This window comes from Urocitellus parryii, chromosome 9, assembly GCF_045843805.1.
Source record: "Urocitellus parryii isolate mUroPar1 chromosome 9, mUroPar1.hap1, whole genome shotgun sequence".
In the NCBI taxonomy this organism is placed as follows: Eukaryota; Metazoa; Chordata; class Mammalia; order Rodentia; family Sciuridae; genus Urocitellus; species Urocitellus parryii.
In genome coordinates, this window is record NC_135539.1 from 79704416 (window position 1) to 79719950 (window position 15535).

The following is a 15535-nucleotide window of genomic DNA, read 5'->3' on the forward strand; positions in this document are numbered from 1 at the left end:
CATTGTCATGAGATTTTTTTTTTTTGTCTTTAAAGTTGAGAGAATATGAAGTATAAACTTCTGCATCTGAACCCAGCCATGCCTTAGGTTGATTTTTTTTTTTTTTTTTTTAAAGTGATAAGGTTTGATTTACTTGCTGGGAATAGGCTAGTGTACTTGTAATCATTCACTCAACAAATATATTAGAAATTTTAATACAATCTAGCGTTCTGTGCACTGAATGTAGGTGAGACGCAAATTCAGAAGACCCTGTCCTTGCTGTCCTATAGTACATCTGAAGGTTTAACTTTGTCATCAACTTGTGTTTACTATGATGAGACTCCTGAGGACGTTTTTGATTGTGATAGAAATCGCTATTTACATTAAATACGATGGGCTGGAAGAGGAGAATGCACACAGTGGAGCTAAATTAGATATACAGTCAGTTTAATATCCCCAGTGCTGGTGTGAGGCCCCACCAGTGGGACTAGCTGTCTCCTCGTGTTGCTAGAACCCACGTGGAACCTGTTAAATCTAAATCGGTTAAAATGAAATGTAAAATTCTGTTTTGCTTTACTAGCCCCACGATAAGAGTCCCTGATCGACCAAAGAATTAAGGCTATAGGGCAAATCATTGCCTCAAAATTGCAGATGGATAATGTAACCAGAATGAAGCAAAATCTAGGAAGGAAACACTGTGTCAGAACAAACACCAGTGGACCCTCAGTAGACATGGCGTGGGTAGGCTGGAAATGCAGATCTGTGGGAGGAGCATTAGAGAAGGGTAAATGCGGAGGAAATCTCTGCTCATTTTTATTCATAATTGTCCTAACATTGTTTGGACTAGAGTAAAAGTAATATATTGTGTGACTGTAGCATGGTGGGGTAACAGAGGGTAGCAGTGTTACAAGGGACAGGATGAAGAATTGGGGGTGGCCTTGTCAAGTGCTCACGCCAGTTATGAGCTGGTATTGTATAATTTGGAAGTGGACTTGGATTATTAACAAACAACATTGCCAATTCACAAGCCCCCACTTAATGTTTAAAGTGAATTATGTGGTAAGAGGAGAAAAATGGGACCATATAAAGTGGTCAATTAAAACTAAAAAGAGACGGAGGAGAAGGCAAAAAAAAAATCTAAGGAAAAAATGATAAACAGTAAGTTATAAAAACATTGGTTCAAAGGCCAGTCGGCTTAAAATTCAATGTTCTAAACACTTCAGTTAAGATTTTAAGTGGATTAAAAAGACTGAATTAAAAAAATACTGAACTATGTTACCTAAAGAAATCTCTTAGTATTTAGTCACAGATGGAAGCACAGCGATAAAGTTATCATGGTCACACTGATCAAAGTAGCTAACTGACTTTGAGAACAAGGAAAAGTTCTCAGATAAAGAGCAAATCATAATAAAGGGGTCATTTTTCTAAGAAGGTGTAATAATCCTTGATGTGTGTGCACCCACCAACAAAGCACAAAGTACATAAGGCAACCCATAAAACATCACAGGCCCGTTAGCACGGGCGATTTCCACATCCCTGTATCAGAAATTGTCAAATCCAGCAGGAGAAATCGGGACATGGATGACTGGAACAACAGCACCATCAATCAGCTAGCTGTAATTGGCATACAGAGTCCTTCATCAACAGCAGAATGTGCATTCTTAAGCTCTCACAGAACGTTCATGAAGACAACATTCTGTCATAAAAACGTCACACAGTATATTCTCAGACCACCAAGGAATTAATCTTGAAATTAGTAATAGAAACGCAAATGGAAAGCTGCAACAGAATTGGATCCAACAATACACTTTGAAGTAATACAGAGATCAAAGAAGTACTTTTAAAAGTTGAAAAACATTTTGAACTAAAAGTGAAAATGCAAATGGTCAAAAATTGTGGAATGGAGCTAAAACAGTCTTAAGAGTGTATAGCATTGAATACTGTCATTAGAAAAGAAAAACCCAAATTGATGATGATCTAAGCTTTGGCCTGAGGGGAACTAGGAAGAGCAAATCATATCTAAAGTATCCAGAAGTAAAGACATAATACAAATTACAGCAATAGTTAAGTTTTTATTTTGAAAGCTCAGTAGTATTGATAAGCTTCTAGTTAACTCAGAGGGGAAAAAGATAAAAATTAATCCCACCAGTGAAATGTTGGACATTGCCACTGATTCCGCATACCCTAAAAACACAATAAACAGTGCAACTCTGCCCACAAATATGACAAGCCTAGGTGAAAAGGACCCATTCTTTAAGAGACACAATTTGCCAAAGCTCATAATGGGGAAAACTAGATTGTATGAAAGGACTTTATTAAACTGAGTTAACAGCCTTCCCAGACGGAAAGCACAGACTCGGATGGGCTTGCGGCAGGCTCTTGCCACTGCTCTGTGATCCCCTTCAGAAGACAGAAGAAAAGGAATAGCTTCAAGCTAATTCTGCAAGTCCACCTTGTCCTAACGTCAAAACTGGACAGAAAACAACAGACCAACACATATCATAATGTCAGAAACCCTCCACGTATTGGAAGAATGAACACAACAGTGTATAGAAATATCTACACACCACTAAGTGGGATTTATTTCACAAATGCAAGACTGGTTTAGTATTTGTAAATCAATGGAATTCATTTCAACAGGCCAGAAAAATTACATGATCATATCGATAGAATTTGTTAAATCCTTTCTCTACAGCTAAGACCCATTTATAGGAACACCCTCAGCAAACTAGGAGTAGAAATGAACTTCCTCAACTTGAACATTTACAAAAATCCCACAGCTAGCACCATAGTGTTGAGAAGCTACATGGTTTCCCTCTAAGATCAGGAGCAAAGAAAGGTGGTTACCGCTCTATCCTTTAGGGTGTTCTAGCTAATATAGTAGGAACAAAAAGATAAATTCAGTTCACAGATGACAGGATTGTCTATGTAGAAAATAAAAGAATCAAGAAAAGACAGGATAAAAAATTTTTCTGCATTTATTAGAAGAAAAAATTTTTTTGCTTTTGTGTTATCAAGGAACTAATGTAAATGGTATTGTTTTCGATTCCAAATTCCTTTAGTACCAAACACCAAAACAGAAAAAAATCAGAAATCAAAAAGTGGACAAAAGTTGTGAGCAAATTCCTTCTTACAGAAGTAGAGATGGCAAGTAAACACAGGAAAAGATGCTCTGCTCTCCTCAGGGAAATGCAGATTAACATTACAAGATGCCATTAACATGACAGAAGCTGACACAAATGCTGGTGAGGATGAGTAGCAACTGGGACCCTCAGTTTTCTGGTAGGGGAGTGCAAAATGGAATGGGTGCTTAGGGGAGGACAGGTGGTCAGTTCCTTATAAAACCAAACCAGCAATCATGCTCCTTGCCACTCAAAGGAATTGAAAACATGGGCACATTAATTTTTTGAAATTGGTGGCAACCAAGATGTCCTTTAATAGGTAAATGGATAAAGTGGTTTATTCCAACAGTTGAACAATAGTGGTAACAAGAACTGAGCTATTACCCAGTAAGAAGGTCCAGAGGAGACCCAAGGTCATATTAGTGACAGAAGGAAGCAGACCTGAGAAGGTCCATACAGGGTGGTTCCTGGTGTACAACATTCTAGAAAGGCAGGGCCATGGAAACAGGGAAAAAAAATCAGTGAATGACTGGCCTCAGGGGAGGGGAGGATGAGTGGGCAGAGCACAGTGTGTGGGGGGCAGGGAGGCGAGTCCATGTGGTGGTATGGTGAGGCGCGCAAGCCCTTATACATTTATTGAAACCCATTGAGAGAAAAACTCCAAACATGACTCCAGTGTATTCTATGGACATTATTTAATAACATCGATATCACTTTACTGCAACAAATGCATTATAGTAATGCAAAATGTTTAACACTACGGGAAACTACAGATGAAGGCGTCTATTTTTTTTTTTTTAACATTCTCTTGGACTTGAGTTACATTAATTAGTACATTCAAGTCTAACCAGTGCAGTGTTTAAATTACCACCTGCCAGGATCTTCCTTTAAACTCGTCAATGTATTAAATCATTTAATCCTCATAGCTTCCCCTAGGTAAAGTACTTTTATTTCCTAACTTACACCTGAGAGAACTGAGGCTCAGAGAGATTAAGTAACTTGCCCAAGGTCGCATAGAGGATCTGGAGTTTGAACCCATGTGCTCTGGCTCTAGAACTTGCTGGCTTAAATGCTTTACTATAAGGAAGCTAAGTTCCTTCATTGGAGAAACAATCTCTTCTGTTAATTGACTGAAGTTTACCACCTGTTCTGTTTAGATATGTATTTTAATTATCTGTATAGAGTCGTGAACTCAACAGCTCCTGGAAATGGATTGTGACTATAACTTACGGAGAGAGAGGTATCAACTTTTGACTCAGATGTGTATTATTCTAGACTATTTATAATAGCAATAGTGGCAGCCAGTGTAAGAGGCAATGGTTTAGACCACACCTTTTTCTCCAAGGTCAAAGGTCTTCTAAATTGTTTTTGCCTCAAATACTCCATTACTCATACTTTGGAATACTAGTTTCTTGCAGAGTGAAACAAGCTGCATCCTGTTTTAAAAGTAGAGGTGCAAAAGGAAAAGTGGATTTTCTAACAACTTCATTGACCCTCATTTAGGTTTCTGATGAGTTGAAACCTGAAGAGGGAGGAATACCGGGAGGTGGATGGGTGGTTGCCTTCAGGGCACTATAGCAGAGGCTGCCATGACCGGGTCTTATTGGCTGGCTCCTGTGTGGCATATGCTGAGGGTCCCATGTCATTGCCCACCCTCTTCCTAGTTCTTCTTATGGTCTGTTGTCTGTGGCTCTTCAGGAAAACCTGTGTTAGTTTACCTGAGTGACCGCAGGTTATGTTGCTTCAGGATAGTGCTGTTCTAAGAATTCACAGTGAGTGCGTGAGAAAAACATGGAATCAGTCAACAGTCTAACCCCTTTGGGATTCTTCAGTTTTGCACACTCATTAGAAGCCATTGCCTCAAAATATTAATGAGAGCAACTACCAGTACTGAGTGCCTGCTGTGTGACAGGTACCCAGCAGGTTGCCAGTGCCCTTTATCTCATGTAATTATTACAGCAACTCTAAATGCTCCTGTTTTACAAACTAGGAAAGTGTGACTTAGAAGAACTAAAAATTTAGTGTTGATGTGGGTTGGCAGAGCCAGGATTCTGTTTCCACAGCAAGACAGTCCAGCAGCCCATTGCTTCCTAGAAAGATGGACACATCGAGTGCTAAATCTTAGTTTCCTATCAGTAATGCAGAATCTCAGTCCTTGTAAATAAAGGGACTTTGAGGGGCAGTAGGTGGTAAAATTTTCCAAAGTCAAAGAATGGGGTAAGATTTCTTTTTGAACCTAGTTGGTGGAGGGAAGACTGAATTTCTAAACTAGATGCCTGCAGTGATTATTTTAGGAACAGGTGTTTGCAGAAAATGAAGACATTTAAGGAGTGGCTGCTTAATGCTTGGGCTGTGGAATTAAGCTTTTATATTCTCTTTGAAGAAAAAGTCATTATTTTTTTCTCCAGCACTGTATGACATGCTAAGTGGTTTATTGCCATTTTTAGGATTTTTAAAAAATTCTGAGAAAATACCTATTAGCGCAATTTCTCTAATGCTATAAACATAAGAAGTTCTCAACAAATTATTCCATAAACATAAGAAATTCTCAACAAATTATTCAAAGATGATAGTGATCTGCTTATTTAGTGCTGCATGAAGCTCATCTTAAATCATTTATCTTCATAGAATAGTGCTTTTGGTTTATTAGAATTAAAGGCCCAACATGAGTAAACCATAAATTGGTAGAGCAAAGATGGACAGACAAGGAGAATTCACCTCGTATCACCAAGTGAGCTACCTCAAATTGATCGCCTCTCAGCTCCAAGTTCATCATCCTTCACTGCCTTCTCTGGAAGCTGTGGATCTGAGCCCTTTACATGTTGTGTTCAGCTGTTGATGGAAGTGTTTCAGGAGCTGCAGCTTCACTTGGGCCTGCTGTGTGCCCAGCTTGTCTAGGCCCTATATCATATGGCAGCCAGCAGGTACCCGCTCAGCTTTGCAGGATGCTCCCCAGAGACTCCCTCCTTGCCCCCGGAGGGCAGCACATCATCCCAGAGCACTATATTACCACATTGCCAAAGGCTTCATCTCCGGGCCCTCAGGCCTTCACCCTTGCTAAGGTCTCCTGACAGTCCTTGGTCCAGCCGTTCTGCCCACTTCCCTTTTTCCTGTCCTGTTTCCTGGGGTGCATGTTTGCTGCTTTTCTGTGCTTTGGTAATATATTAACACCACCCTGGGATCCTGAATGAAAATCATTTTCCATTTCCGTGGGGAGTATAAGCTCCTGATCCTAGCCTGTTCACAGGCTGAAACATCTTTGTCCACTACTATTCGCCTGTGTTGATGCTTAGAAATGCTAGAAAATAAGTCTTGTTTAGGAGACTAAATGTACAGCTCTGGAGCCAGATTATTTCCTTGAGGCAAGTTCTCTTTAGGTTTGTGTTTCAGATAGGCACTGGGGTACACAACACTTACATCTAGTGTACCCACAAATCTTGCAAACGTCTCATGGACACAGAGGACCCTGCAATCAGCTCCCATCATGTGGCTAGGCTGCTGCTCGAAAGTGAGTTCTGTTCCTCCCTTCTCCTTCCTCGGCCCCTCATCTGATTGTAATTGACTTGGATGGGAAAAACCTGTACAGAACATTTATAATTAAGATTTTGTGGGACACTAATTAAGTCCTTTAATGGGTTTCTGATGCATCACAGCTGCTGAATTTCATTCATAGACTCATTTTATGAAAACAAAGGGAAGATTTATAGCAACCTATTTACTCATTTTGCTGTGCTTTCTGTAAAGTTCTTGATCTTAGGAGCTCTTTTAGGATTCATCTGGTTTTGGAACAACGAACCGTAAACTTTTTCTTTAATATCCAATCTCATTTGTTGCTTGTCCCATACTGCCCCTTTCCTGCGTCCCGGGCACTCCAACTGGCTGGCGCCTTCCCGTCATCCACTGGTGTTAGTGCCTGCAGGAAATAGACCTCATGGTGTCCCTTTACACTGTGGCACGTCTTCCTCTGCCCTGGACTCCTCTGCAGGATCGGCCTTCTGGCTATTAGACCTGCATCTTATAGGCTGGACTTTGTTGAAGCTTCACCAGTAACAATTCTGTTTTCTTGCAAGTTGGGAGCTGGAAGTGCACCCAGATTTAAGGAGAGCAAAAGGAGGAAGAAGCAAAGCTTGGAAGGATCAGAAGTGTCACCAGATGCCGGGGTTGGGCTCCTTCCCCCGCCAGTGATCATGTTTCAAAACATCTTTTCACAGAGATTATTCTGTCATCTAATCACTTTTAAAGCGTTGGTAGGCTAACGTTCTTATTTGGCATGGATATTTTGGGTTGAACTGGGATTGTTAAGCCCTACATCAGCTTAGCACACGGAAGTAAATGCTGAATTAGACATTCAGTTCTGCCAATGAAGGTTGGAGCCAAGAGGCTGATCTTCAGCTCTGGGGCAGTTGTTACCCACGTCTTCGCCTCGTCTTAATTGGCTGTTTTGCTGCCTGTGGGTCTGCAGGAATCAGACCCTAGAATGCCGTTTGTGAATGGGTTATTCTGTCATTTTCCTTAACGTTATTATTCAATATAGAGTCTGATAGAATCTTTAAGATGCTATTTATAGATGATTTCAATGTATATTGTGGTACTGTTTTATGGTAAAAATAGAATATACACTTGCCTGTTTTAAAAGATTTTGCCTAATTACTGCATTAGTTTATGCATTGCTCAGCTTTCATCTCTCATGGATCTTGAAAGATTTGGAGTAGAAAAGTATGATAGTTTGTTAATAACATTATTTATGATATATAAGTGCACACCAAGCCTTTTGAGGAAGCCCTGGAAGTAGGAGTGCCTAAAGACAAATTTTTGCAGCAAGAAGCATATAAACATTTCTTCAAGTTGCGGTCCGTTTTATTTTGCTTAAGTATCCTCTTGCCTTTGTCCAGAGAGGTAGAGAAGTTAAACCAAAGATTATTTTAAAATTTCATGGTGTCCAAGTATCTCCTTCCAAATTACTTCTCAATTACAGTGGAAAAGTAGCATCTTTACCCTGGAAGAACTTGGTAGACACCACCTTTACCAGTGATCAAAGTTTGTCACCTGTAGAAGACAGTTGTCTGCCATGTCCCTGATGAGATGCCTTATCCAAATCTGATTACAAGGGCATTGGAAAGAAACCAAATACCATATTGAAGGAAGGGCCACAAAACAACTGACTTGTACTATTCAAAACTTCCAATTTCTAGAAAATTTGAGAAACTTAAGATTAAGGAGGGATAATGTGACAAATGCAACCCATCTTATCCTGGGTTAGATCACAAACTAGGAAGACCAAGTAACCATCAAGGAAATTACTGGGGTAATTGACATTAATTGAATGTGGGCTTTGGATTAGATAATAGAAGGAGATTGTGAAATTTCCAGATTTTGAGGAAAGTTTTTGTAACGTAAGGGGATTTCTTTGTTTTTAGGAACTGCATGGCTTTGTAGCAGTGGTTCAGAGAACAACGCCTGGAGAGAGTGGAGGGGGCGGGAGAAAGCAGTGGGGTGACATGTGGACACCGGGTGAAGCTGGGTGTAAGCTTAAAAGGGAATTCTTTATTCTTGTAGATTTTTCTCTAAGTTTGAAAATATTAGTTTAAAAAGAACATGTAAAATTGACAGTGTTTGATTTGTGGGAAAACTAATATTTTCTCACAATGGATCAGCTCTTTAGTTTTGAGCCCACAGATCCATGCCATTCAGTTACTAGTCTTTGATCAGAAACCTAGGAAAGCAGTGATCAAAAAAACTGTCTTAAAGTACTGTGAATCTCCTTGAAGTGAAAAGACCAGAGCACACACAAGCTAAAGGGGATAAGACAACGTGATGGTTTGGTTGTGTAGGGCACGCAGAGTGCTTTCAAACCCAGGGAGCCATGTGTTTCCTGTGAGGGACCAGATAGCAAATGCTTTCAGCTCTGTGGGTAATTGTGGTCTCTGCTTCCACGGTATGAAAGCACCTGTAGACTGTACAGGGACAAGCAGTGTTGCTGTGCCCCCTGAGCCACTCTTTACAGAAAGAGCTAGAGGCTGAACGTGACTCTTGGGCTTCCCTGGCCCAGCCACACAAAAATGGAAATAGTCCTCTGGTAGAGAACTGGGTTGATTGAGGTTGGGCTTGGGAAAGATGTCTGGAAGGAGCTGTGTTGTCTATAGGTCCTAGAGATGTCACTGGAAGGGTTAGAGCATAATGGTGTTAGAGGCCCTGGAGGTATTCACACCTGGAGTGGATTCCTAGCCCTGCCACTCACCAGTTTCATAACAGGGAGATTTCTGACTCAGAACACCTCTGATTGCTTGTTTATGAAATGGGAGTAATCAGGGTACCACCTCCTCAGAACTGCTTAGAATACTCTGAGGGTTTTCTTCGTTATGTGGACAGTGACTTCCAACTGGTCTTCGAGCATCTCCTTCAGTCTTCTCCACAGCCACAGGAATGGTTCCATCAAAATGGAAGTAGATTCATGCCTGCCTCCTATGCTTTCCCTACCTTACTTGAATAGCCCCAGATTTTGGCCATGGCCATGGGCCATAATGCCTGCATCCTCCTTCCCTCAACCCCAGCCAGCGCCACACTCATGCTCAGTTTAAACACCATTATGCTCCTACCTTTCCAATGACATCTCGAGGACCCTCAGACAACACAGCTCCTTCCAGACATCTTCCCCAAGCCCGACCTCAATCAACTCCTCTTCGGTAGTTTTCCCCAGTGCTTTGGGAAAGACACTCATGTTGACAGCTAATGGCTATTCATTTTCAGTCCAATTTCATACACCGGGGCTGGGGGGTGTTCTTCTGGAGGGAGCTCTCGTCTGGCCCCACTCTTCAGAGTAAAAGTAGCCACTTGGCACATTTGTTACATATATTAATTCTCCATCCTAATTGTTATTTTTGTCACGGTGCTACATGAGACATATTGCCGACATCTGTCACATCACTATTGGATTCCCAACCCTTTGGGACTCTACCTCAGAATAGGCATTCAATAAATACATGGCGAATTGAGAAAATGGGTTAATATCCATTAAAAGCCTAGTACAGTGCCTGGCCCATCACTGAATGCATACTCAGTAAGTGTAGGCTTTATTACTAACAAGCTGCAACCTTATGTATGTCCCTCAACAATACATTGGTATGAATTATAAGGCTCCAGTACATGACCTTGAGAAATATCCAAAGATCCAGGTCTGCTCACCTTAAGAAAAAAATCAGAGAACACTTTATAGCCAATGTTTAATCATTTATGCCAATTCTATGATAATAAAATGTACAATTAAAGTCTGAATGAATTTTAAAAACTTTCTATTGAGGCTTTCAGGCTGGTAGGTCTAACTGCTTTCCTTCCCTTCCTATGGGTGAACTTCAGTAAGATGAGACTATGCCTTGGGAAGGAGGAAGGCACTGGCCTTCAGGATCCTGGGCTGACAGTGCAGTGATTGGCTTTCTCTTGGTTTCAGACGTTCACACAGAAGCTGTTCAGGCAGCTCTTGCTAAACACAAAGAAAGGAAGATGGCGGTGCCTATGCCTTCCAAACGCAGGTCCCTGGTTGTACAGACCTCGATGGATGCCTACACGCCTCCAGGTGAGCAACTAGTTTCTCTCTGCTGCTTAAAAGTATTAAGTATATCTCAGAATTAACTGCTTTTCCCTCAGCCTGCCTTTTTGGCTTCCAATAAATGATACTATAATTCAGGAGTTTATGAACCAGAAGTCCAAAAGCAGTTTGAGTTACTTTAGAAAGGTCTTCTGGACTTTTCATAGACTCTTTAATATGTACTTTCAAGTCTTATAAATTGTATCCATTTAATTCTTCATATGGAAAAGAAAAGAATTGGTACCTGTAGAGTTCTAATAGAACTCAGATTTTTCTTCAGCTTAGATTGGTACATACATAAGGTGTTCTAGATATACTCTGTTGTATTGTTGAAGAAATGAAGAACATTGGATAACTATAGGTAGGTACCTGAATCAAGTGTCATCAAACTTTGTGAAGAGCCACATAGTATCTTAGCATCTGTAGGCCAAAAGGTTTCTGTGAAAGTTGCCATGGTAGTGTGAAAGCATCCATTAACAGAATGTCAGTTTTTTGATGTAGTGTATCAATCAAAACTTTATTTACAAAGGCAGTGGGCCAGATCCGATCCACGAGCCTGATAACCCCTAATTGAAATGGCTGTAGGTAATAACTTGTTTCTGCTACTCGATTAGTTTGGTTTCTGTTGCTGTAAAATACCTGAGGCTGGGTACTTTAGCTCACAGTTCTGGATGTTCAAGAGCATGGTCCCTACATGTGCTTGGCTCTAGTTTGGGCCTTTGGCTTTGTTGCAGTATAGATGTTTTTTTGGAACAAAGATGGCATCCTGGCAGGTTCAAGAGGAAAAGACCACATAGAGACGGGAGGCCAGAGGGAGTCAGGGCCAGCCTTGCTCTTTTTATAACTACTTACTGTCCCAGGAACTAAGGATCCTCTGAGCTCCATTGGTTCCTCTGGGGGACATAACACACAACCTAAGAATCTTGCACTAGGACCAATTTCAAGGTTCCACCACTTCCTGACAAACTGAGTGCTGTCTTCCAACACGTTAACCTTTAGAGGACAAACTTGAAACTTTTGCGAACTATAATGGTTTTACAATACTGCTTTTATTTTATCCCATATTCTATGTAACTACCCAAGTTCTCTGTTTTACTCTACCCCAAATAATTAGAAACGGTATCTCACGATCTTCAAACACCAAAATGAAACAAATCATCCTGGTGTCTATCAGAAAAAGAAAGGATTGAACCTACTTTCTGATCTGTTTCTGTGATTTTGATCCCAATGCTTTTCATGTCTCTGTTTGTCTGCTTTCTGTTGTTAATGATACGGTGTTATGGGCTACACAGTTTACATAATTGCATTTTGAGTGTCTTCCTGGAGTGGAATTACTGTTTTATTAAATGTTTTTGATTAGTTTTTGAGAGAGATGCCCCATTGATTACAAAGTGGCTGTACAATTGTGCATTCCCACCAGCAAATGAGCATTCCAGGTGTTCCATGCCATCACCAGTGGTTGACATTGTCTCTATTTTTACAATAGCCGTTCTAGAGGATGTAGTGGAAAGAGTATGTCTTTGTGGTTTTAATTTTCATTTCATTGACAACTAAGGAGAGTAAGTCTCTTCTAATGTGCTTAGTAATTATTTGTAAACATTCATTGAAATATCTGTTCAGATTTTTGCCCATTAAAATTAAGTATGATGGGCTTATCAGGTTGCTAGGTTTTTAGTTCTTCATATAAACAATATAATTCGTTTTTACATGTGTACAATTTGCAAACTGTGGTTTCTCTTCATTTCTTAATAGAGTCTGGTGGTAGACAGCATAGTGTGCCTTCTCCACCAAAGACTTTTTATCCTAGTCCCTGGGTTTGTTACCTGACACCACAAAAGGGACTTTCTAGATGTTGAATTTAAACATGTTGAGATGGAACGCTTAGATTTCCCCCTGAAGCCTCCAGAAAGAACACACTTCTGCCGAAACCTTGATTTTTAGGCTTTGACTTGCCGAACTGTAATATAATAAATGTCTTTCGTAAGTCAGTGTGTGTTAGTGGTGACTTGTTGTGTTAGCCATGGAAAAGGATAGTATTTTGAAAAGCGAGAGTTTATTTTTATGAAGTCTAATTCATCAATTTTTATTTCGAGGATTGTGTTTTTGGAAGCTCTCGAAGTTTTAGTTTCAGGCCTTTCATATAGGTCTGCGATTTGTTTTGAGTTAATTTTTGTGTACTATGATGTAAGGATCTGCGTTTCTTTTTTGGTTGTTGATGTTGTCTTTTAGGTGGACATTTTGGTCTTAGTGAATGTACAGTTGACCCTGCAGCATTTGAAGAGACTATTTCTTATTGTTTCAGGACCTTTATCAAAAATCGGCCACAAACGTGAGACTTTATTTCTGAATTCAGTTTTGTTCCCCTGATAATAGACATATGCCTATCCTTGAGCAATCAATACCACTGTCTTACTTAATGCAATTTTTTAAGTTTTAAAATCAGGTAGTGAAGTCCGTCATTTTTAATTTTCCTTTTTCAAAATTGTGTTAGCTATTTTAGGTCTTCATGTTTCTAAATAAACTTTAGAATAAGCACTCAGTTTCTACCAAACAAAACAAAAAAGCCCTCTGAGACTTTTTTAAGGATTTCCTTGGACTTGTGGATCAATTGGAGAATTGCTTCCTGGACATGATTGTTTTCCAATCCATGACATGAGTATCTGCATATTAAATTTCCATTTAATTAATTGTTTATTTTTGTGTGGTGCTAAGGATCAAACCCAGTGCCTCACATGAGCTAAGCAAGCACTCTGCCACTGAGCTACAATTCTAGCCCTAAATTTCCATTTATTTGGGTCTTATTTCTCTTGGTGATATTTCATAGTGTCTGGTATATAAGTCTTATACATTTTTGCTAGATGTTTGCTCAGTATTTTGTTTTCTAATGTTGTTACAAATGAAATTTTACAATTATTCAGTTAGTATTTGTGTATTTTAATCTCTTATATCCTATGATCCTGATAAACTCACTTTAAATTCTTTTTTTTTTTTTTTTTTTTTAGTTGTAGGTGGACATAATACCTTTATTTTTATGTGGTGCTGAGGATCAAACCCAGTGCCTCACACTTGCTAGACAAGCTCTCGTCCACTGAGCCACAACTCCAGCCCTGATAAACTCACTTTCCGTTTGGGAAAATTTTGCTGGATTTCTTGCCATTTTCTACATACAGGATCAGGTCATCTGTGAAAAAGATAGTTCTTCCTTCCCAATTTGGATGTCCTTATTATTTGTTATTTCATTAGCTAGAATCTTCCAGATAATGTTGAACAGAAGTGATAAGAAGGCCGTCCTTGGCTTGTTCTTGGTCTCTAGGAAAGTGCCTTTCATCTTCTACCTTTAAATACAGTGTTAGCTGTGGGTTCTTCATAAATGTCATGTGATACATTGAGGAAATTTAGTTGGTGGAGAAACTTAATCTTCAGTTGGTGATAGATTTTATCAGACACCTTTTCTGTCTTCAGATATGGCTTTTCTGTGTTTATGTGCTGTGTAACAATCATTTTTGAATGTTAAGTCCACCTTAATTCCTGTTGGTAATGTTTGGTTCTAGTCACCACTTAGTCATGTTTTTTTCAGCCTTATGTGTTGCTTTTTGTTTGTTTGTTTGCTAATACTTTGTGGAGAATCTTTGTGTACATAGCATGGAAAATGTTATCCAGTTTTCTAGTGAAAAGTTTGGGGATATTGAGAAGTGAAAGATTGGCTGGAAAGGGGCCTGAAAGGCTTCCTGGGGAAATGGCCATTTTCCACATGGGGATAAGGATACATTTCTTTTTTCTTTTTCTTTTTTTTTTTTTTTTTTTACATTTTTTAGTTGTCAGTGGGCCTTTATGAGATGCTGAGAATTGAATCCAGTGCCTCATACATGCTAAGCAAGCACTCTACCACTGAGCCACAACCCCAATATGTGCATTTCTTAAAAGCTGAGTATGAATATGTAAAATATGTGAATTTTATATAGATTGTATTTTTATATAAACTAAGTTATATGTGAATAGGAGAGGGTTTTCTTATTATTGTCACTTTCCTAACAAATTTCTAACAATTTTTTAAAATTTCTAGATAGAATAGGTCATGTGACTCATGGGTCATGTGTGAAGAGTCGTGTGTTTAAACACCATGTCGTGGCATTAGTTGTCATTGCTATTATTCCTGCTGAATATTGTGGAAGTGTTCATGTGGCTTCTTGCTTCCTGGCATCTAAGTTGCGAGTGGGTAGGAAGGATCCTGAGTGTGAATCCTACAGTGAAGCTTAAGTAACACATATTGCATATGATACATTCTTGCTTGTGCTTGCTAAATGGGAAGTTATTAAATGGAAAATTTGCCATTAATTTCAATGAAAAACATTGTATTTGATCTCAACCCCTGTTACCCAGTTTTTCACAGTAAAATAAGCAACTAATGAGATTTCATGAGAAATGAATATAAGTAAATAGATTTAGTTTGTGTATAAAATTGTAAGGTGATGAAAGTTTATGGCATGCACCAGAGGAAGGGGCAGAACCTCAGGAGCATGCAGGTTGGTGAAGGTGAGGTGGGGCCAACTATGTAAGGGGCATTCTTCTTTCAACACCATTTCTTCATTAGTACCCCAATCTTGGAGGAGGCACATGAGTGTCTTAAGTTCATGCTGAGCCTTAAAACATGTAGCTTAGAGCATTTCAGGATTACCAAGGGCTAAAACCATCACACTCTGAAACACACGAATGTAGCACAGGCTCTAGAAGTTCTTAAGAAAGTGTGACTCCATCTTTGGCACTTAGTGGATGCATGCAAAGAAATTGATTTCTTTCCAAAAGGGTTGTGTGGGGAAAATTGGTGAGTATCTTTCATCTAATACTATAACAT

General features: G+C 39.5%; 1 protein-coding gene across 4 annotated transcripts in view; it reads left to right on the top strand.

The window, feature by feature from the left end:
- Dip2c (disco interacting protein 2 homolog C) overlaps positions 1-15535 on the top strand; it is a 365692-nt gene that overhangs the window by 213334 nt on the left and 136823 nt on the right. For all 4 annotated transcript variants that reach the window (XM_026412392.2, XM_026412402.2, XM_026412412.2 and 1 more), the window contains one exon: positions 10546-10671. In XM_026412392.2, coding sequence (XP_026268177.2) covers positions 10546-10671 — 126 coding nt within the window. The remainder of the gene's footprint in view (positions 1-10545; positions 10672-15535) is intronic.